The 23,963-nt window shown below is 38.8% G+C and overlaps 1 protein-coding gene across 1 annotated transcript in view; it reads left to right on the top strand.

Annotated features, from left to right (window-relative positions):
• Positions 1-23,963, top strand: part of FOCAD (focadhesin) — a 302,193-nt gene that overhangs the window by 6,578 nt on the left and 271,652 nt on the right. The window contains exon 2 of the mRNA XM_019668206.1: positions 22,745-22,833. Within this exon, the coding sequence (XP_019523751.1) occupies positions 22,777-22,833 (57 nt within the window). The 5' untranslated portion in view covers positions 22,745-22,776. The remainder of the gene's footprint in view (positions 1-22,744; positions 22,834-23,963) is intronic.

Genomic DNA, 23,963 nt, shown 5'->3' with positions numbered 1-23,963 from the left:
CTGTTGTTCAGCATCTTAGCTGTGGAGGGCAGTGTCACTGGCCCTCATATGTGGGATCCAAACCGGGGCCCTCTGGGGTCCCAAGCCAGTTCTTAACCACCACCACCGCGCCACTTGGCCGGCTCCCCAAACTCTTTTGTATTTTGACATTTGGGCTTCCAGACTACTTTGTCAAATACTTTTTGTCACATGTGACAACTCTCATCTATTGTTAGGATATCTGGAAGGTTATGCTGAATGTTTTCAGGTCAGTTCTGGACTCAGAGTGAAAAATGCCTTGATACTAATGACAGTTGCCATGTACGTGGGAGGTGGGCATTTACTTCTGATTTCTTTCCTGTTATATGTAGGACCTAGAGTCTTGTTAAACAGTCTCTGTGTTTCTAAGGACAACTCCCACTCATGCATAGGATTTTTTTTCCTTCCCTGTAAGATCACATTTTCTCTCGTGATTTATTTCCTTCAATTTATCAATATACTGTTATTTCTTCTATCTTAAAAATAATTACTCTTTCTTGACCCCATTTCTTTCTTAAGCCACCACACAATTTCTTTTTTCCCTTTATTGGCAAAAGTATACTTATATGTCCAATTACTTTCCTCCCATTCTTTCTTAAACTCAAACAGGCTTTCTTCCTTATCACTCTAAAAAGATTTACTCTCCTTCAAGTCACAAATGACTTTCATTTTGCTAAGTCTACAGGTTTGTTACTTATTTGTTACTTATCTGTTACTTGACCTAACAGCATTTTTTCCAACTTTGTTGATAAGTAATTGACACATAATATTGTGTTAGTTTAAGATATACAATGTGTTGATTTGATATTTATAAATTGCAAAATAATCACCACTGTAAGTTGGCTACCACCTCCATCCCGTCACATAGTTACTATTTCCTATCAGCATTTTGGAAACAGTTGATCACTTTCTGAAACACTTTTTTCCTTATTATTAAAGATGCCACAGTTCTTGGGTTTGCCCCTACCTCACTGCTCTTTTTAAACTCCTTTACTGGTTATTTCTTATCTCTCCGACCTCTTAACATTGGAATGCTCCTGGGCTGAATCATTAGACTTTATACTCCCTCGATCGTATCATTAAGGCGTTAAACACCAGCTTTAAATATCAGTAATACCCCTATTAGCTCTCACATTTATATCTTCAGCCTGGACCTCTTCCCTTGAACTTCAGATTCCATACATCCAGATGCCTACTCAGCATTTCTATTTGGATGACTAACAGAAGTCTCAGGCTCAACTTCTGATTTCCTCCCTATTTCCTCAGCTTCACTTACGGTCTTCTCCATCTCAGTGAATGGAAACTCCATCCTTTCCATGACTCAGGCCCCAAACTTGGATGTCATCCTTGACTCTTCTTTTTTCTCTTAAAATCCACATATAAACTATTAGGAAAGCATAGCTTCAAAATAAATCTAGGATCTGAGAACTTCTCACTCCCCACCATTCTCACCCTAGTCTAAGCTGCCATTGTCTATGTCCTTGATGTTGCCAAAGCCTCTGTAGCAGTTATCTATTACCACACACTCCCAAAATTTAGTGTCTTAAGGTAACGATCATTTATTAGTTTATGGTTCCGGGGTTGGTAATTTGGGTTGAGCTTGGGGAGTGGGAGAGGGGGAATAATTCTTTTGCTGGTCTTGGCCTGTGCTCACTCATGTGGCAATGGGGACTGGTAGGTTTGGGGGCTGCAGCTGGGATATCTCTGCGATACGTGGGCCAGTAAGCTATGCCGCGCTTCTTTACTTGTGGTCCAATGGAAGCAAAAGACTGAGAGGAAGCTGTATGGCCTTTTGAGACCTAGAATCCCCACAACTTGACTTCCTCTGCTGTTGATCAAAGCGGGTCACAGGGACAGCTCAGATTCAGAGGGATGGAGAAATAAACTACCTCTTTATGAGGGGAGCAGCAGAGTCACTTTGTAAAGAGACGCATATAGGAATTGGGAGGAATTTGGGGCCATATTTTGCAATCTATCATAGCCTTTTAGATGGCCTCTTCTGTTCTCTCATTGCCCTCTATAATATTACCTGTGGAGCAGCCGAAGTGAGTTTTTAAAAAAACATGAGTTAGATTTCTTTTCTTTTCTGCCTCAAGCCCTCTGATGCCTTCCCATTGCCACCCAAAGTTTAAAGGCAGTCTTAGCCATGGCCAGCTGAGGCTTGTCATGATCGAACTCATTTCCAAATACTCTCTCCCTCACTCACAAAATCTGCCCACTTAGCCTCTATGATGTTCCTCAGACACATGAGGCATGCTTTCACCATGGCTTTTGTCCTGCTGTTTTCTGCCTGGAATCCTCTTCTTGGAGACTGTGGATTCCTCCTTCACCTCCTTTAAGTCTTTGCCTTGGTGAGCCTTTCCCTGACCACCCTCTTTAAAATTGGAACCCCTCTTTCATACATCTGTCCCCCTAACCTGGTTTACTTTTGTACGAAACACTTATAAAATGCTGTATCTACTATTTTGCTTATTCTTGTCTTTCCTCCACTAGGAATGCAATCTATAAAGGCAGGGGCTTTGTCTGTATCCCCAGTACTTAGTACAGTGTCTGGCACAAGGTAGGCATCTAATAAATATTTATCCAATGACTGAATGAAAGGTAGGCTTTTGGTACCTAACATTTTTCAGGCCTCAGTATCTCTTCCATGTTTTATGGAAAAAGTCTAAGAACAGATTCTGGGTTATTATCTGAGGAAATTTCTGGCCTCTTCTTGCAGGTACTTTTGTGACCCACTGTTTTTTGTTTTGTTTTGTCTTTTAAAGAGGTCTGCTAGTGAGTGTTTTTCCACATCCAGGCTTTTTATTTTTTGGAAGAAGAGTATCACATTTTCTAATCACCTTCATAGAATACCTGCTGTTTGTATACTTAATAGCAACCTCTTCACTTTGAATTGTACATCATAACATTTTGTTCAAAGCAAAGCTGAAAGAGTTAATATGTGAAAAGAATAGTCTCAGGCAGAAAAATGCAAACCTTTTTCTTAAACTATTGGACCTTCCTTTTCCCCACCCCCAAATATCTTCCTGAGAACTTAAGGTAAGAGAGATTTTTATTAGTCAAAATAAAGTTATTTTACATACTAATTTATAGCATATTGTTATAAACACAGTCAGAATCTTGAAGCTATTATATAATGAGCGTGTCGGTACAGAGCTGACTCCATCTTGAATCTGATCTGTCTGCTTAGCTTCTGAGTGAATGCACCGGACCTCTGAGTCCTCCCCTCCCCCCTGGTGGACTCTGGAATATATTCAGAGGCTTTGGGCTAATCACGGAATTTCCCTAATCACAGTGCTTCCTCTGGGGCAAGGTGCCCTCGATGTTATCTGTTTCTAGTTCACCCTGGCGCCAGGGCCTCCGTATCTGGCCTCTTGGTTCCCCCCTAACCACCCACGCATTCCTTTCCTAGAACGTAGGCCCATCTCTAAGGGGGACTAGTGGAGAGTGGTAAAAGATGCGCAGATCTGAATGTCCTGTCGCCTCCCAGGACCCCCTTCCTGTATGTAAGTTTCCTATGTAACTCATTAACCCACAAGCTGGACTTCCTGCCTCCTTCTGTGACCTCAGTCAGCTCCTTCAGTACTTTGGCGGCCGCTTTGCATACACGGCTTTTTCACGGAACAGAGCATAGCATTTGAAATTAGTGATTATGAATGAAAATGATAATCTTTTAAGTGCTTCAACCTCCAATTTATTTTTGTATTTTGGTTTTGTAATATTTTGCTTTTGTTGCATACCATCAAGGGAAACGCCACATAAATTAGCAGTTGTAAATGGTAATACATTTTTAAACAGTTTACATTGCAATCTTACAACTTTTGGTTACTTATTTTTTCTGTTTTGCTTTATTCTTAAAAACACCCTATTGCAGAAACTTGCACACACTTTATTCTTAAAAACACCCTATTGCAGAAACTTGCGCGCGCGCGCGCACACACACACGGAGTATAGTAAGTGAACTTAGTTCCAACAAAATCAACATTTTGTTGATCTGCTTTCTCCTTTAGCTTAAAAAAAAGTAATTATCTTTAACAATGAGGACTTTTTATTTTTAGGACTTTTAATTTTAGATATAATTACTGTGTCATTATTGCAGCTAACAAATTAACACCAAGTCCTTAATATCATCTTGTACTGAGTCCATATTTCAGAATTTCTCAGTTGTGCCAAGAATGTCTTATTACAGTTGATTTGTTGGAATCAGAATCCAAATAAGGTTCCCAAGTTGTATTTGGTTATTATGTCACTTATACTGTAACAGTCCTTCCACCCCTTCTGTTTTCCCATGTCATTGGTTTGTTGGAGAAACAGTCATTTGTCCTATAAAATATCCCAAATTCTGAATTTGACCTATTGCTCTGAAAGTGGCTTGGTCTACCTTGTTCCTCTACCTCTTGTGGTGTCTATACATTGGTAATTAAATGTAGAGAGCTCTGTAGATCCATTTTGAATTTTTATAGGAAACAGTATTCTTTAGAGCAGGGGTGTCAAACTGGCAGCCCGTGGGCCGCATGCGGCCCTCGAGGTAATTTTTTGTGGCCCACGATGCTCTGAAATAAAATGAAAATAGAAAAAATTGTTATGAAGAAAATAGCGCTTAGGGGAGATCGAGGCAATACCGTACACACAATTCCCTCGTTAACCCTTTAACTACTGAAGACGAGTATACAAAAAATTACCTCGAGGGCCGCATGCGGCCCACGGGCCGCCAGTTTGACACCCCTGCTGTAGAGGGTTCTGTGTATGTCTTATTCTTTCATGTCATGAGAGCATTTTCTCATTTTTAGTGATGCTAAAATGAATCAGTGGGTTCAGGTGGGGTCATCCTTATTCCTCTAATATGAAGTTCCTGTCATTTTTCAACCTCATAGTTTTAACAACAATTGATGATTCATTTCCAAGTCAATTGTATATTAATATCTTTAAATATACTTTTAAAGAAATGAATACATTTTAATTCTTCACACATCAGTTTTACAATATCACTTAATAACTAATTTTTCCCTTCTCTCCTCCCCAAGTCCTGCATTTACACATAAACAAATTGCCTTAAGAATGTACTGAGTGAGCATTTGACATAAAGCTTGGAAGGAGACATGGAATGGAATAAACAGTGAAGGCTGGGGACGTGGGGAAGTGAGGACTATCTACCCACCTGCTACCTACTAGTTTGCTTGTCTCACCTTCCTCCTTCCCTGTGTTGTAATTCTCTGTTTTTAGTTTGTAAGATTTTAAGCTGTATAAGATAGTTAGGGCTTACAGGGCCACTGAGGCCTTATAGGGATTAGAAAGTGGGTAGAACTGGGGCAGGTATTGTCAACAGCATTGTTATTGGGTATAAATTGAATGTATCAGGCTCGAGCTGAGCTTACAAATTTTAACATTTGCTGTGTGTAGTCAAGATTGATCCCATATAAAATCGAGAGTGGATGAAGCTTGCGCTCTACGCTTAGCACCCTTTCATCATGTAGCCTTTCCTTGTGGACACGGACAAAAGTAAATTGTATCCAGGACATAGGAGACTCATGCTTTGCTGTAATGTTTTAGAAACAGATGCATGAACTCGCTTAGTCTCCTGCATCTCAGCATATGACTACTTCTTTCTTCCAGTTGTCAGAACCTCAAACCTTGGAGTCATTCTTCATTTTTTTTTTTCATTCTTCATTCTTCTTACCTTCCACAGTCAATCCATTAGCAAATTCTGACCAAGTGTATGTGAAATCTGACCTCTGCTCATCATCCCCATCTGCAATCTCTTCCTCTAAAGCAACGTGATTTCTCTCCTGGATTATTGCTGTAACCTCCTAACTGGTCTTGGTTTTTTTTCATCCTTGCTCTCCTATGGTCTATTCTCCATAGAAGTCAGAATGATCTTTTTAAAATGATAGTCAAGTATGCCATCCCTCTGTCCTGACCCGTCTAGGACTTTCCGTCTCACTCAGGCACATCCAAAAGCCCTTAGTGGCCTCCAGGGCTTATGAGAGCTGGCCCTGCTTCACTTGGCAGTCTCTGACTGCCCGGCTTGCTCACTCGTGTCAACCATACCAGTGTCCTTGGTCTCCCTGGACTTGCCCAGCGTGCTTCCACCTCAAGGCTTTGATGTTCCTTCTGTCTGGAACGCTCGTTACTTCCTTCAGGCCTCTGTCCAAATGTCACCGTAACTGAAAGGCCTTTGTTTAATCTTTGACAGATGCCAACATACAGAAAGACCTCCCTAAAATTTACTTAGTGATGACTAATATTTTTATGTAATATATGCATTTGGAAAATTAAAATGAAATAAACTCTTTGTACTGCAATTTAAGCAATGAAAAATATCTGCTTTCTATAAAGTTTCAGTTATGTTACATGTATGATATGCCCTCCTATGGTCTATTCTCATGTATGAGTAAGTTCTAAAGATCATATAGCATAGTGCCTATAATTAATATGGGTGAATATGGTATTATGCACATCAAAATTTGGTATGAGAGTATCTCTCCTGTTGTTTTCTTACGCACATACAAAAACAAAAGCACACAAGGAAACCTTGGAAGGTGTCGTATGTGTCTATTACCTTGATTGTGGTGATGGTATCATGGGTGTTTCATATGTCCAAACTCATCAAATGTACACATTCAATATGTGCATTTCTTTGTGTATCAATTATACGTCAGTAAATCTGTTGAAAAATACCTGCTCTCTCCACTGAGGCTAACAGCTTGATTAAAATGAGATTGGAGGAAGTTAAACACACTGGAGGAACACTTAATTTTTTTCAGGGGCAGATGGATTAATCTCCTGGCAAACAATTTAGAATCAAAGGTAATTCTGTTAGCTTAGTTGTTTGGAACTCTGCAGGACCATTATAGCTTCTAATAACTCAAAGGTGTGACTTTCTCATTAAATACCTCTTAATAAGCAATGTAATTGGATGAAGTGGGACTTTTTATTTATCTGAATGTGTGCTGTGGTGAAACTGCCTCTTTAGACAGTGATAAAAGACCATGGTTTCAAGTAAGTAAATAAGATCACTAATTTTTTTATTGAACATAAAAAACTGATCTTATGTTTTTATTTGAAGAAAATAATTTGTTTAATGTAGAAAAGTAATGTATACCCATTGCAGGGGAAAAAATTAAATGTAGCAATTACGAAGAGAAATGTAATAGGATGTAATCACTCATCATCCTATTTTCCAGAAATAACCTCAACATTTTTGCATGTTTACTTTTTCTTAATCCTCTGTGTGTGTGTGTGTATTTTTAAACTTGACTGTGTTTATGATTGCGTATAAAAATTTATATTTTTTATTTTTTAAAGATTTTTATTGGGGAATTAGGGGAGGGGAACAGCACCGGGGAATCGGGGGAAGGGGAACAGACAAGTTGCTGTTGTTTTGTTCTTCAGTCTAGTTGTGGAAGATGTTGCTTCACTGGCCCAAGCTGGCACCATCATTGTGCTCTTCCTGGGCGAGGCAGATCAGTCGCCGGCCTCTGGATGGCCTTTCTCGGAGGCTGCTGGCTGCTCACGCTGGCTGCCGGCTACACACGGTAGCTTATGGCAGCCCACTGCAGCAGGGGACCCAAGGCAGCCCAGCCCCAGGTCGAGCTGCCATTCACCATCTTAGCTGCAGAGGGCAGTGTCACTGGCCCTCATATGTAGGATCTGAACCGGGATCCTCTGGCGTCCCAAGCCAGTTCTTAACCAACGTGCCACTCGGCCGGCCCCAAAATTTACATTTTTTACTCTATCATAAACATTTTTTACATTATTACAATTCTTACTGTTTTAAATTACTGATCAGTATTTTATTTGCATATTCCTTAGCCTACCTTTTAGATAAGTCAACGAATAACTTTCCATAAAAGATGCTTGCTTTTAAGCCTTTTTTTTTGTATTCTTACACTGTTGAAATGGGAGGTGAATAGAACTTGAATGTGTGTGACACTTTGGGATATAGCCAAGAAGTGCCAAACACTAAGCTCAAATGCTCAGTAAGTAGTAGCTTGACTGCCCACTCCCATAGCATGGGTTAGTTTTTGACCTACCCCAGGCTTTTAGCTTTATTGTGCTAGGTTCCCTGTGGAATTGCATATGGGGTAAGGCTTGGGGAGACTCTTGTAGTCCTGGGAACCATGCTGTTTCTGCCTTATTTCTGTGGCCTTGCTCCTGAGCTGATCTGGCTTTTGAGGACCTTTGTATCATTTTGGAGGGAAGCCAGACTGGGAGCAGTTTCATAGGTAGTGTTTCAATTTGGGTCTTTCAGGGTGACACGAAGCTCTTTGAACTTTGGCTTCATTGTGAGTTGATAGCCTATGGAACTGCTGCTGCTGTTCATCTAGTCAGTCATTTACTTCCAACATAGTGTTCAAAAGTTCTATGTAACCCATACATATGGAAATTGTATGTACTGGTTATAAATTTGTGAAATTAAAAAAAAGTACTCATGAAAAGCTACATGACCCTCCTCCTCTGTTGAAATATTATTTCTTAAATTACCTTTATCTGAAAGACATTCTACACACTGTACTGTGCCAACTGGATATCAGCATTTCATTCCAGGATCCTCTTCTGACTCGTGAATATGCTGCTTGATGTCTCTTTGTTAATGTGAAGTGACTTCCTAAGGAACTTCTGCCCAGGATGGTTGTGAAGGTTAACTAATATCTGATTATTAAGCACCCTACAAGTAAAAACAGCCATATATAATGTTAGCTGTGCAATAGAAGATAAGTGAATGTTACTCTTTTGGGTAATTACATGTTTAAAATGCCTTTTACCCCAGTGGGAAATACACAAAGGTGATGCTGCGGGATTTTAAAGGGTTGTAATTTGTAGCAGATTAAGAGCAAAGCTATGATGAATAATAGCTGTCAACCGAAGCGTTCATGTAAAACTTATGATGTAGTCAAATAACAAAGACCCTTTTTCCATCTCTATTATATTCAGCTGGAAGCACTGAAGAACCAGTCTTGTGAGCGTTTGCATGTGTTCTTTGACTTTTTTTTTTTTTAAGAAAATGTACCAAAATGAATAACAGTGTAATAAAATCTCACTAATCTGGATTCCACTGATTTGGGATTTGGACTTGGCTGAAATTCATCTTTATACTACCTATTCAAAAGCTTTTGATCGGTTAAAAAAATAAAATAAAAAGCTGGGTGAAAGGGGCGTGTCTGAAAAGAATGAATTATTTTCAAACCCTAAATGTGTGTGGATAACTGAATTTTGTTTATTGTATTAATTTGAAAATAAAATTGTTTACACATTTATTTTTCTACTTCTGGTTTTTTTTTTCTTTTTCTACTTCTAGTTCTTAATAATTTATTTTGGTCTTTGTTTCATGAGTCAGTGAGACAGATATAGAGTCTTCTATTTGTCACTTTCTATTTGGGAAAGTCGATCTGAAAACAAACAGCAGAATTCTGAGTCTAACATTTTTTTGAGTCTATTGTGTATTAGGTACAGTGCTAACACAGTAACTCAAAAAGCATTATTTTAACTGCTATTACATGTCAGGTTTTGCAGTAGGTGAATAAGACTCAGCTGCTTCCTGCAAGAAACTAAAAAATCCAGGAGGGCCAGCCCAGTGGCTCAGTTGGTTAAGAGCTCGCTCAAGAGTGCAAGCTCTGAGCAACAGCGGTTCAAGTCCTGGCTGAGCTGAGCTGCCAACAGGTGGCAGGATGGCTCAGCTAAAAAAAATTAAAAAAAAAAAAAAGTCCAGGAGTATAGCGCAGCAAGCTTGGTCAGTGAGGAAACTTTCCTGCTTGAGATATTTCACTAGTGTCTGAGCAGGGGCAACTGCTATGCAAATGGAAGCTGGCCCCTTTAGGGTGAGTGAGAAGACCTACATCTTGAGGACTGGTTACAATCCTCTCAGAGCTGGAAGGGACGTGAGAAATTGTCTGACTCTAGCCCTAGCTCTGCAGTGTGACCCCTCATACACCTTATCGTCATAGTCTCCTTGCCTGGAATGTGATGTTAAGTTATAGTTCAAGTCCTATTTTCTGAGGCGGCTGTAGAAACTGAGAAAGAACATGCAGTGGCTTCCTCTTGATCTTCCTGCTTCTGGACATTTCTTCCAGAACATTCCACTGTTATTTCTTTTTTTAAACTTTATTGGGGAACAGTGTGTTTTCTAGGACCCACCAGCTCTAAGTCAAGTCATTGTTTTCAATCTAGTGGAGGGTGCAGCTCCTTGATCCATGTGGGAATTGAACTGGCAACCTTAGTGTTAAGAGCCTGCGCTCTAACCAACTGAGCTAACTGGCCACCCCTCCACTGTTATTTCAAACTCCATGCTTTACAAGTAAACTCATTGACACAGAGATTTCCCTGTCTCACTGAGCTGTGTTTTGAACTGTCACATGGTGGGGCTACCTGCCAGCCAAACGTTCATTTGAAGCAGTATAGCAATCTGTGTCTGTGTGGTAGTGTTTGAGCAATCATTTGTGTAAATAATTGCTTTCATCTATGTCAATGAATATTTATTTAAAAAATTGAAAATGTAAATACGAAGGAGTTGATATCAGTGGCAAGAAACATGGACTTATTACAGATTCACATTAATTGCCGTGGTGAAAGTGGGCAATCTTTAGCCTTTGTTAGCTGCTCATTGGAGTTAAACTGAATGGTCAATGATGAAATAAAAGCATAAAATCAAAGAACATAAATAGATGTGGGAGGTGTATTTCTGATGATTGTGCCGCAAGGATAAGCATTAAATTTAGATTGTTAATTTTTGTGTTGGGCGTGGAACACCCCTTTAATATGTAACTTTTGCAATTAGACTTGATTACATGTTTTTTGGATTGCAGTATATTCAGAAATACAGAGCTGTTTGCATATGCTGATGAACTACTTTGGGAACCCGATTTAGCACTGTCCAAACCCAACTATATATATTTTTTAATTTGCTTGATTCCCTGGGATGCAGCACAATATAGAAAAGAACAAGGGTTGGATTTAGACTAAGAATAATAGCTAACACTTAAAAAGTGTTAGGTGCCTGGTTCTGAGTGATGTGCTCTAATGGATTATCTTAATTTTACCAAAACTCTATGTCAACCACACTTTATGGAGGAGTGGTTAAGAATGTGAGCTTTGGAGACTGACTGCACCATTTATAAATGCTCTTCTTACACAATTAGGCAATTAATTTTGACCTCTTTTTGCCTCACTTGGTTTTTGTATGAAAATGAGGATAATGATAGTACTTGTGCCATGAGGTTGTTTTGAATATCAGGTGAGAGAATACATGTAAAGCACTTGACAGTAAAATTCTGTCACGTGGTAAAATTCTCAATACATCCTGGCTATTAATACCACTGTAGAACCTCAAGCAAGTTACTTCCTCTCTGAGCTCCTTTTATCTTATGTGGGAAATGGACTTAATAATATTTACCTAGGAGTTATTGTGATGATCTGATAGGATTAGTTATTTAAAGTGTTCTGTGGAGTCCTTGGCACAGAGGAGCTGTTTGCTCCAACGTGGTATTCTAAATCCCACGTCATGTTTTGTGTTTATTCAGTGAATCCTTACTGAACAGGTAGTTGTCATATGCTGGGGTTATAGTGGTCAAAAAGAGAGACCAGCTCCCTGCTCTCAAGAGTGCATTCCATTGGGGTGTAGAGAGGGGTGGCAGAAGTAAGTAAATGATGACCGTCTGAGATTGTGATCAAAGCTATGAGGGAGACAAGGGTAGGTCACTGGAGGTAGCTGGTGGGGAATCACTTGAGGCTGTGGGGGTGGGGGGCGGCTGGTCAGGAAGACTCAAGGGAAGATGGGAAGGGTGAGAGAAGTCAGCTGTTTGAACAACAAGGGCAAGAACAACGAGGGGCTTAAGTGTTCCAGACCTAGACATGGAAAGAACTTGGAAGTTCATGGAGCCAACTGGAGGTCTGTGTGGCGGAAGCTCCCTGATTGAACGAGAGTTGTGAGACGAAGTAATGTAGGACCTTTTGGCCGTGGTAAAGAGATTGGATTTTATTACAAAGTGCAATGGGAAGCCATTGAAAGGTTTTCAGCAGTGAGAAGTTAGATCCATTTTGAATGGGAATCTTATGCATTTCCTAACCTTGGGGCTGATGTTTTATTTCTCCATCTGGTACCTCACATACAAGATTCCACCCTGGTCTTTGATTAGAGATGCCCTACTTATTGCTAAAACTCATTCTCTTACATCATTCACCTCTCTTGACTATCCCACATGGTATCAAGGGAGGGAGGAGACACATTTTTAAGTAGGCACACTTCATATTGTTATTCACACCACCTTTTGATGCCAATGTCCCCATACTTAACCAATGAGGGAATAGTCTTCAAGGTAGTAAGTGATTAACCTTAATTTTTTTTTTTAATTGGGGAACTGTGTTTTTCCAGGACCCATCAGCACCAAGTCAAGTACTTGTTTCAATCTATATAGTTTTAGAGGGCACACCTCAGTGGCCCATGTGGGGATCAAACTGGCAACCTTGGTGTTAAGAGCACTGCGCTCTAACCAAGTGAGCTAACCGGCCACCTCAATTAATCTTAATTTTAACAGCTAATGCAGGAGCCAGGATTTGCATCCAGTTACCACCCTCTCTTATCTCCCCATACACTTTGTTCTCTGTCAGGTTGCTCTGTTATCATGATGATAGAGGTATGTAAGACTATAAACATAATCAGATTAAAGATGTTTTCTCATTTTAGGTGTTGCAAAACATGTATGACATTGCTTCACACATAGTGCACTTACTCATCTCATTCATTTGAACATTTTCCAAATGGTTCTTCTAACAGTGTGATGATTATATTGTCTTGTGATTGTATCCATTCAGGACTGGAATATGGAGATTTTTTTCCACATCCACCTTGGGCTACACTGGATTAATCAACAGCAGGGAATATTACTATCTTCCTGTAAAATTCCTTTGCTCATTTGATCTTCAGCTCTCATTACTACTAAGAATGCAAGTTAAAATAACTGTAACTGTTCTACATAAATTTAATAATTTAGTTTTCATGAAAAATAAGAAATGAAATTGATTGGTCAGTTTGCAGCACTCAAGAGAAATGTTGCCATTTAATTTACAATAAATCTACATAATTCTTTTCAAGAGTAAGGGTTTTTACTCTGGTATAAAATTTCCCAAGAGTCTAATTGAGAAAACTTTAGAAATGATTATGTTTCTCCTTGAAAATGGAGGAAGTTTTTAAATGGTCTTAATTGAATCCAGTTAAATTACCTTGACCTCTTTTCAATATTACTCATTCCATAAAAAATTGGTGAAATGGCTAACAAAATAATTAATCTTTTACCATTTTTAAAATTTTCCTAGTTTGTCGCTGTTTACTTTAACATACACTTTAATGATGGTTTTCTACATGTGCAGTGATTTGGGTTTCAGAAAGTCATTTCCTTTATTTCTAAAGAATGTGTTAGTATCTGAAAAAAGATTTTCACGTTTTGGTAGCTTATTCAAATTATGGAAACATGTTCTTGTGGAAAAAATTAGAAAATAAGAACAAGCAAAAATACACCTCACCCATGATTTATATTTTTCAGGCTTTTGAATGTATCTGTGTACCCAGACAACCTAGATTTAAATTCCAACTTGCTGTAAGACCATGGGAAAGTTATCTAACTCTTCTGTGCCTCAGTGTCTTCATCTGTAAAATGAGTATCTCCTCATTGGGTTATGGCGAGGGTTAAATGAGTTAATACAGGTAAGATACTTAGAATATCACCTGACCCCTACTAAGAACCACATACATGGGGTTTTTAAAAACTTTTTTAAATAAACAGCAGAAATTTAATTATTACAGTTCTGGAGGCTGGGAGTCCGAGATCAGGGTACCAGCATAGTTGGATGAGGACCCTATTTCTGGTTCATAGCCAATGCCTTCTCTCTGTGTCCTCACATGGTGGACAGGCTAAAAAACTTTTATTATGGAAACTGTCAAACATATGTAAAAATAGAATAGTTGTGAACTTCAGTGTACCCACCTATTATCAACATTTAGATATTCTTGTTTTATCATTCTCTCTGTTTTTTTTTTTCTCTTAGATGTGGACTGGAGTATTTTATAGACAATCCCAAATGTCACATTATTACCCCATAACTACTTCAGTTTGTACTATGTTAATATTTGCTAACAAGTAAATTATTTTAGCGAACCAGTGAACAAAATTTGAGTCATTTTTGACAGGAGGAAATACAAGTAAAATACCTATAAAATACATCTGTGGTGTTTTACTAAATTTTAATTAACTGAATGGTATTTGAAGTAATATGAATATGGAGATTTTAGCTATTCTGATTAGACATTGATTGGTCAGTAAGATCTTTAAAGTGATTGGGCATCAGTTTTATTACAAACATACTGTAAAGATTACTTTGTATCAATATAAAATATTTATTCAAAAAATGTACTGAGCAACTTAAGTATTCTTTTGGTGGAGCAAAAATATTTAAAAATTAATATTGGAAAAAGCTATCATAAAGGAGATATTTGAAGACTTCTTTTAAGACTTAGATCAGATACTATAAAAATTCTAGAATTAAGTAAGTCATTTGATTTTAAAAAATAACTTTTTCATCTATATTCCCTTCTGTATAGTATGTATAAATACATACACATATATGACATAAGAGATTATTTAAGAATAATTAGAGAAAATATTATAACAGAAAACCAGGCATTCTTCAAGCTGATTGTTTTGTTTCTTGCTTTAATGCCTGGTTCTCCTGGACAGCAATGAGCTCTAACTTGGAATTTCCTGCTTTGATTTTATTTTAGACTCCTATTTCAAAATCTATGAGTAAGTAGCATGTGATATATCTGAGAAGGAACTCAGCAGTAAAGGCAGGAATTTGATGTAGTTTAGTAAATTGCAACTGGTGAGAGTTCATAGTCACCATAATTTGCTCAGCATTTTAATTGTAGATCTTAAAATTCCTGGGACGTGATGCAGTAATGTGCGCTGTGCCTCTCATGTTACCGACAGTCCAGGGAAACGCTGGGTCGGATGTCAGGAAGCCTCCCTTCTCACCTGAACTGCCAGGATAATTTGCCTTTTTGGCAAGTTGAATAATCTCTCTGACATTCAGTTTCTTCATTTCTCCAGTGAAGAAAGTATGGAAGGGAGATGATCTCAGGTCCACAGTATTATTAAGGAAGCACTACCTACTGCAACAAAGAGACTCCAAAATGCAATGGTTCAAACAAAGTAGAAGTTTATTTCTTTCTCATGTAATAGTTGGAGTTTCAGGCATGCAGTTCTGCTGTAAGCTATCATTTTGGGATCCAGGTTCCTTCCCTCTTGCTTCTTTTTTTTTTTTTTTTTTTAAAGATTTTTATTGGGGAATTGGGGGGATGGGAACAGTGCTGGGGAATTGGGGGAAGGGGAACAGACAAGTTGCTGTCCTTTTGTTCTTCAGTCTAGTTGCGAGGACGTTGCTTCACTGGCCCAAGTTGGCACCATCATTGCGCTCTTACCTGGTAAGGCAGATCAGTCGCCGGCTTCTGGACGGCCGCTCACTGCGGCTGCTGGCCGCTCACGCTGGCTGCTGGCTACACACGGTAGCCCATGGCAACCCACTGCCACAGGGGCTGCAGCCTACGCCGTCGCCGGCGACTCATGGCAACCCAGCTCCAGGTTGAGCTGTTGTTCAGCATCTTAGCTGTGGAGGGCAGTGTCACTGGCCCTCATATGTGGGATCCGAACCGGGGCCCTCTGGCATCCCAAGCGAGTTCTTAACCATCGTGCCACTCGGCCGGCCCCCCTCTTGCTTCTTTAACCATGTCCTAGAGGCATTGTCTTCATGCATGTGATTGATTGTATCTGAGTTGTTGCCAAGACTTAGTGTTGGCTGGGAAGAGAGTAAAGGAAGCAGTCTGCGGCACGTCACGTCTGCCTGATCTCCAGTGGAGAGAACCTGATCACACACGTGGTCATACCTAACCATACTTGAGAGTAGGAAATGTACTGAAGCTGATTACAGTTTTATGTATTAATATAGAAAAAGGAGAGCACAGATATTGAAGGATAGTTAGCCATCTCTGCCATATCTATGCACTTCTGTCTTCTCTGATTATAATATTGACCAAGTGGCTCTGTCACCGCACTTAGTTGCCCTCTACCTTGGCTTAATTTTGAAATTACTGGTTAACATTAAAGTATTTTCTACTCTGAGCTTAATTTCACAATGACTTAGTGATCTCTTTGAGAATGTAGTGATTAAAAATTACTAGTTTCTTATACCTGCTCTTTAGTGTTTAAAAACTTTCCATTGCGATTTCCCCGTGATCTTTCCATTTTTATGAATCATGTAAATAGTTAGGAGGGCTCTAATTCTCTTGTCCTGTTCATTTGAGAGTGAGGTGGCAGTTGGATTTTGAAGCTTTTAAAGCAAGAGCTGAGGCTCAACTTGAGTTTCTAACAGGTGTCAGGGTTTAATACAGGGCGATGAAACAGACCCACCTGCCAGATCCTAGAGAGGATGTGCAGAAATACTTAAGTACCGAGAAGTGGCAGGTGAGACACTAAGCAGGAAGAAGAACAAGAAAGATATACATTTTGGACAACAGAACAAGGTGGGTGGTTGAAAAATATAGACAGTTTTTTTTTTAAAGGGCAGGACAAAGCAACTAGGAGTGTCTGGAATATACCCCTGAGCCACAGTTTTAATACATTTATAAAATCAGTTCCAATTTATTGATTGTGCCCATCCGCTTTTCTGTAAGCTATTTAACAAAGTAATAAACAAGAAAAAATTGTCAAAATATGTGTTTAAAATCCTCAGAAGGATGGTTCCACAGCATAATGTGTGGGAGAAGAAATTAAATAAAAGCATAACTGATAATTGGAATAACTGATAAAGTGTTAGAAAAAAAAAGTCCTAGATTGTGTGTCTCTGAAACAGGGTCCCATTAATGTGAATGAAGTATACAATTGTATCAGCCTGCTGATGACATTGCTCATATAAACTAGCTTCAAGAATGTGCTCTCTGTAGCCCTGACCTTACCTACATTGCTGCTCTAAGCCCTTCCTGTAGAGACATTTGGTAGTCAGGTGCGCAAAGTCAAGTCTTTCTCAGACCAATAGACAACTCCACCCTCCCCACCCTATCCCACCCCAGCCAGCTACCCTGCATAGTTTCTCTGCTGGCTTCTCATAGTACTTGTGAATATAATTAAGTAGATTTTTCTCTTGTTTTTCAGATCGTGCCCTTCATTTGAAGTTTGACACTAAATACTTTTGTGTGATAGATGGTTGTATATTTTCTTATCTTAGAGAAACTATTGAGAAAATTCAAAACCTAAATTGCTTTATCTATCTGCTGCCCCTTTAGTACTTCAGGAGTGTGTGCAATTGATAGTTCTGTTTTCCTGGAAGTGTTCTTATGGGGCTGAAACACCTCAGCAGATAAAGTGATAATAGCTTAAGTTAAACAAATGCTTCGATTCACTTGAAACTTAAAGACCTCATTAAAAATTCTTTTTGATTTAGATTAGACAAAAAAGGCACAAAGACAGGTTGGAGATAAATCTTTTAAAATCACGCAAATCTTTTTTTGTAACTCTTTTTTTTGCTCCGTATTGTGACTAGTTTTCTTTTAGTAAAGAATGCCATGGTAAGTAGTAATATATAAATTATTTTTCTTTAATGTATACAATGCCCAAGGGAAGTTGAGACACATGCTACATTGCCAATGCTAAGCAAGCACATGCACTTTTTTTTGAATTCCCTAAGAGAATATGATGTTTTGATACCCTGAAAGGCCAAATGGTTGTGATTAACCTTGAAATATAAGTCTCTAGGAGATGAAAGACACTTAGAATTTATAGCCCAAGGATAGCAAATCAAAGATGATATCAAATCATATTCCAGCTTGGGTAGTGGTTCTGAGAATGCTTAATGACTATTTGTTAGAAAAGATAAAGTTACTGTAGGTTTAAAAAAGATATTCTTTCTCTAAAGTGTCACACCGAAATAAGGGCTGTCTTTTGTAAGCTTAGGTATCTGCCATCTATACTTAGGTAATTTTGATAAAAACAGTACTCTTTGACTCCACTGGCCCACCTCCTGGAGACAGCCGTCTTTCTGGATGGTTTGGCTTCTTCACTGCCATAATAAGCCATTAGCCTAACCAGCTGCTCATCTGGCCCCCAGAGGATTTTGGAATCCCCCAATTCTGGTCCAGGGTCAGAGAGTATAACCCCACATTTTCTCCTATTTAGTTCTATCACTGTTGACATTTGGGTAAGTCTATTCTGTGATATGTCTAACCGTCTGCTTCTCTGGATACTATACAAGTCTCTACTGAGTTAGATTAGAGCACCCAAAAACTCTGCACTTGGACCCCGTTAGCTGAGGCTCTTTTGCTGAATTACATGTCATTTTATACCCATGGTTTTATCCAGGGTGTGTTTAAAAAAGAAGTAACATAAAATTCCCTTTTGCTTATGTTATTGAGAATATTGCTTGTTATATTATATCACTCTGTATTCTATGTATAAAGCCTAATGTGAGAAATTTTGTTCAGAGTTTAGGGGCACAAAAAAGTTCATTTTCTTTGGTAAAGGGTACTTTTCCATCTTTGAGATTATAAAAGATGTATAATTTACCTTATTTATATTCTTACCTGAGCCTGGAAGCACAGGGACAAATTTGAATGACAGTTGTAGCAACTGTGTCAACAAATTTTAGAAATTAATTTAAAAAATAGTCATTATGTAAACCAGGAGTCGTAAACTATGATTTACTTGCCTCCTGTTTTTGTCAGTAAAGTTTTTTTGGAGCACAGCCATTGTCTATGGCTGCTTTCCTGCCACAATGGCAGATTCTAGTAATGCTATCTGACCCTTTACAGAAAAATATGAACAATCTTAATGTAAATAATCACTTGATGACATGGGTCAGACCAAATGCAGTAGTATGGAAGGAATATAGAGCAAGGTGATTACTATAAGCTGTGGCTACAAGCTTAACAGAGAAGATGTGCTATGGAAGGAATTTCATCTTTAAATAGTGGGAACATATAGAGAAGGGCATTTTATGTGGGAGAGAACAGCGTAAGTAAAATCCCTTAGGAATGAGCAGATTTTGAGCCTGTGGGACTATTTTGAAAATGCTTTTAGCCAGATTGGAATTAAACAATAGTGAAAATGAAGTTGAATAGGTGAGACTGTTGGAGGGCTTCAACACTAGGAATCAGAATTTGCATTTAATCTGACAGGCTATTGAAAACCCAGTCTGAATTCTTCACGGGGAAATGATGTGATGGAAATAGCATTTTTAGGACAGTTAATCTGACAGCAGTGTACGGGATGAACTCAAGCAAGACTAAGCAGTTACTGAAGTAAGCCTAGCATGAGGAGCTAAGATGATGAGTTTAGAAATGGAGAGGAAAAGTAGACTTTGAGATGCTGGAAAGAATGCTGTTGACTCTGTGACTGACTGGATTTAGAGAATGGTGGTGGAGGATATTGTGAGAGGAGAACTGGGAAAAGATGAAGCGAAATGCAAACAGTTTTTATGAGAGAAAATCTGTTTTGTTTTTGACATCTTTAATTTCTGGTGTTTTAGAGCCTTATCAGAGAGAATAGGGAAGGATTTGGAGATAGGGACTAGATTAAGCCTCTGGGAGAGTTTACGTGAAGGAAGAGAGTACAAGGCTTTGGGGGTGCCTTCAGGAAGGGAGACGAGTGCAAGCGGCAGAGAGGACAGGAATAGGGGGAGTCGTACAGCAGTGTTTCCCAATGTGTATCCCAGGAAAGGCTGGTTGTCTAGACTGTTAACAGTAGTTCTAGAAAAAAATGGGTGCCATGATCAGGTAAGTTTGATAAACTCTGGGTTAAGCGAAGTTAGTCAAACTTCTTGTTTTAGAACCTCTCAGAGTCTTTAATAATATGCACTATTATTTAGGTCTGTCTTTCCAATTAGAGAGCCATGTATTCAACTCTCTACCTGACATCTCCACTTGTATATCTGTTAGGCATCTAAAACTTACCTGTCCGAAGTAGAATTCATGGTCTTTCCCCACAAAACTTGTTTTTCTATCTCAGTTGATGGCACCTGCATATTTACCTTTTGTAACATATGCCATGGTAAGTAATATATAAGTTGTTTTGTTTAATGTGTAAAATGTCCCCAAAAACTTGAGATTAAAAATACAGTTGCTCTGGGCCGGCCGAGTGGCTCAGTTGGTTAAGAGCTTGCTCAAGAGTTTGAGCTCTGAGCAACAGTGGTTCGAGTCCAGCCCGAGCTGAGCAGCCGCTGAGCTGCCAACAGGTAGCAGGATGGCTCAGCTAAAAAACAACAACAACAACAAAAAACAGTTGCTCAGATCAAAAACCCTGGAGTCATCCTTGACCCTGTCTTTCTCCTATACTCTCATCTAATCCTTTAGCCAGCACACTGGCTCTACCTTCAAAGATATACACAATCTGACCACTTCTTACCTCAAGTGATTCTATTAAAATCTTACCACCGTCTCTTTCTGTAGTCGTTTTCCGTTTTACACAGGATCAATGCATGAGTCCTTCCAGTGGTCTACTACCTGGCTTCTCATTGACTCTGATTTACTGTTATTTTCCTCTTCACTTTGTGCCTGATCCATCTCTGCTCTTTCTGGAACAGGATTTAAGCACTTTATTAGCGTAGGGCTTTTGCACTCACCGTTTTCTGTGCCTGTGATACTTTCCCCCCAAATATCTGTATGGCTATCAACTCCCAAATGCCACCCTCTCTAGAAAAGGCCAACCCTGACCACCACATTTAAAATAGAAAGGGTGTCTCCCCCCATTTCTCATCCCCTTTACTCTATCTACTTTACTCCCTTTTTTCCCATAGCACTTATCACCTTCTAGCATATTATGTTTTATGTATCATTATTTTTTTATGTCTACCTTTTCCTGCTAGACTGTAAGCTCCATGAGTATAGGGACTTCTGTCTGTTTTGTTCACTGATGTAGCCTAAGCACCTAGAACAGTTTCTGACACACAATAGGTACCTAATAAGTGTTTGTTAAGTGAGTGAATGAATCTTCAAGATGGCAATATATATCTCTACAGACTCATTTTTTCTCCTCGTGGAGATTTTTTTATCCTGGGTTACCCATGGACATACTTTGGATAATTCTGTTATGATGTCTTATGGAGTTGAAAAGAAGAAAATTTCAAGAAAGGTGAAATTAAAACAACTGGGAAGTTGAAGATATTGTGACCTGCTTAATCTAATGAGTAGATTTAGATAGGGAACATATTATAGTTTGCAGTCTTAGAACAAGTTGTTTCAGTGCTGCGAAACGTCAAATTCAGGGGTGTAAAGGTGGACCTAATGTTGAAGAAGAAAGCGAGGGTAAATTATCCACTCGGGTAGCTGAGCTTTGGAAGAAAGGGAGGAAAGTAGAAGGAGTCTCGGGTTCAGCACAAGGTGCCCCTCCTTTTGCGATCAGAAGAGCTTGGTTTTGCAGCCTGTTATTTTTATAAAGTAACCTAGAGTATTGTACTGACATAAATTTTTTGAAAGTGATACTGTAATAAATACGTGACCTGAAGCATCCTATTTTTCAAAGTAGTGTAATTTGGTGGGTTCAGTGCTGCATGGGAATTGGATAAATTGCGATCCTTAGGAAATCCTTTTATTACTTCTGTGCCTCCAATTTATCACCTGCCCATTTTTTTGCATACTTTTTTTTTTGAGAGCCCAGTAGGAATGAGAGGTGTGATATAAATATTAAATGGTGCTAATTTCTTGCTTGTAGGAAATAAGCAATCTGTTTTTGTTTTTGTTTTTAAAGATTTTTATTGGGGAATTGAGGGATGGGAACAGCACTGGGGAATTGGGGAAGGGGAACAGACAAGTTGCTGTCGTTTTGTTCTTCAGTCTAGTTGTGGAGGATGTTGCTTCACTGGCCCAAGTTGGCACCATCATTGCGCTCTTCCCCGGGCGAGGCAGATCAGTCGCCGGCTTCTGGACAGCTGCTCACTGCAGCTGCTGGCTGCTCATGCTGGCTGCTGGCTACACACGGTAGCCCATGGCAACCCACCGCAGCAGCGGTTGCAGCCTACATCATCGCCAGCGACTCATGGCAGCCCAGCTCCAAGTTGAGCTGTTGTTCAGCATCTTAGCTGTAGAGGGAGGGGTCATTGGCCCTCATATGTGGGATCCGAACCCGGGGCCCAAGCCAGCTCTTAACCAATGCGCCATTTGGCCGGCCCTAAGCAATCTGTTTTGATGTGTGAGTTTCTAGGTCATTTCTGTATTACCTGAGAAAAAGCTCACCTAGGCTTTATAGTTGTCACTAGCAGTTGGATTAGTACTTAAATGAACGCTAGTTCCAAAGCGAGGCATAATTTAAACAATTTTGTGATAGTTCGATTCTTTCTCCCTTAAAGTTTTGATTGATAAAATAATTAATTTCTATTTCAAACATGTGGTTGAACTTTTAAAATCATGCTATTTAGGCTCGAACTTTGGGATTTTTTTGTTTCTGTATTGTGAATCCATCTGTTTCAAAATTAGCTATAATGGAAACACCAACAGCTGTTGAGCATTTTAGTTTGTTTATTCATCATGGCATTTGGGGCCTGAGGTGGTTAACAGTGAGGATATGACAAGGATTACTCTGTAGAGCCCTGTGCTGTATTTCCATTGTCTTGAAATGAATTTCTTTCATGTTATTTGAGGAATAATTGGTTTGAACTCCCTTTCCAGATTAACAAATATTCTTTTGTTTGGTTACAGATTCTGCATCCATACATGTAAGAGAAGCAAAAATGTCCGATGATATCAGGAAAAGGTTTGAATTTCCAAATTCTTTTATCCAATCACAGGTAATTTTATTTATTTATTTATTCATCCATCCATCCATCCATCCATTTATTTATGCTTCATGGTAACAAATGAACCTCTTTTGTGGATTGTTAACTGAACTTTATATTTTTAACATTGAATGTTTTATTATCCTGTATATATAAATATAATTTTATTGAACAACTTTTAAATGAGTTAATTTGAAAATGGATAGTTGACAGGAAAGTAAATATTTGAAACTGACCAATCTCAGCTTCTGTTTATGTCGTGCTTTTTTGCTTAGAAATAATAAAACCTCGATTAACCCCTGAATGTGTATTTTTGGTCTAGAATTAATTATTGGGAAGAGAAATAAATGGTTATACATTTACAGAGTTTGAGAGATTAATATTTTAAAAGGTATATTCTACCCCTGTAGAGTATAGGGGCATATTAAGAATAATAGATTTTTATAATAATGACATTCAATAAGTAAAATATCCTGAATTAAAAAATTCAATCTGTATGCTAACTTAGGCAGGAGATTGTGATAATTTATTTTAGAGAGCTTTTCAATTATTTGGGTTAAAACAAAGATGGTTTTCGGATTCGCCTTCACCTAACTGGAAGCATTCTGGTTAATCAAGGTACCATAATAGCTGCCTGTCTTTTCTTGTGAGAGGAAAGCTAAGGGACCAACAGAAGCCTGCCTGAAGACTTAGCAACGTTACAGCGTCTTGGATACTTTCAACAGTTAACTTCGGAGATGCCTGCTGTGGGAATTGACTTAGCTGGGTAGTGGGGAACCCTTCCATGAGGAGAACAACACTCCTTATGCAAGATTCCCTTCTACCTGACTGGGTTAGAGTCATATCCTATGCAGCACAGGTCCTTACCATGAAGAAGAAGATGAAGGCTTGGAGGATACTGTCCACAATTTTTATTATTCTGTGCCTAGAGCCCTTTCATTAGCATAGATAATCAAGAAATGCCTATGTATGTTATTGTTAAATTAAGCGCAAAGTATATACTTATTGTAGGATGTCTATTTAAACTATTCTGTTACGGAAAACTAAAGTAGCAATATAAGCTGATATATGCTTAGATTTTGTCTTTTAAAATCAATTTAGGCTATAGTCTCTGATTTCTTAGAAGGATACACTGAAACGTA

The sequence above is a fragment of the Hipposideros armiger genome, unplaced genomic scaffold (assembly GCF_001890085.2).
Source record: "Hipposideros armiger isolate ML-2016 unplaced genomic scaffold, ASM189008v1 scaffold_520, whole genome shotgun sequence".
In the NCBI taxonomy this organism is placed as follows: Eukaryota; Metazoa; Chordata; class Mammalia; order Chiroptera; family Hipposideridae; genus Hipposideros; species Hipposideros armiger.
The sequence above is the reverse complement of the archived record's forward strand: the minus strand, read 5'-3'. Positions and strand labels throughout refer to the sequence as shown.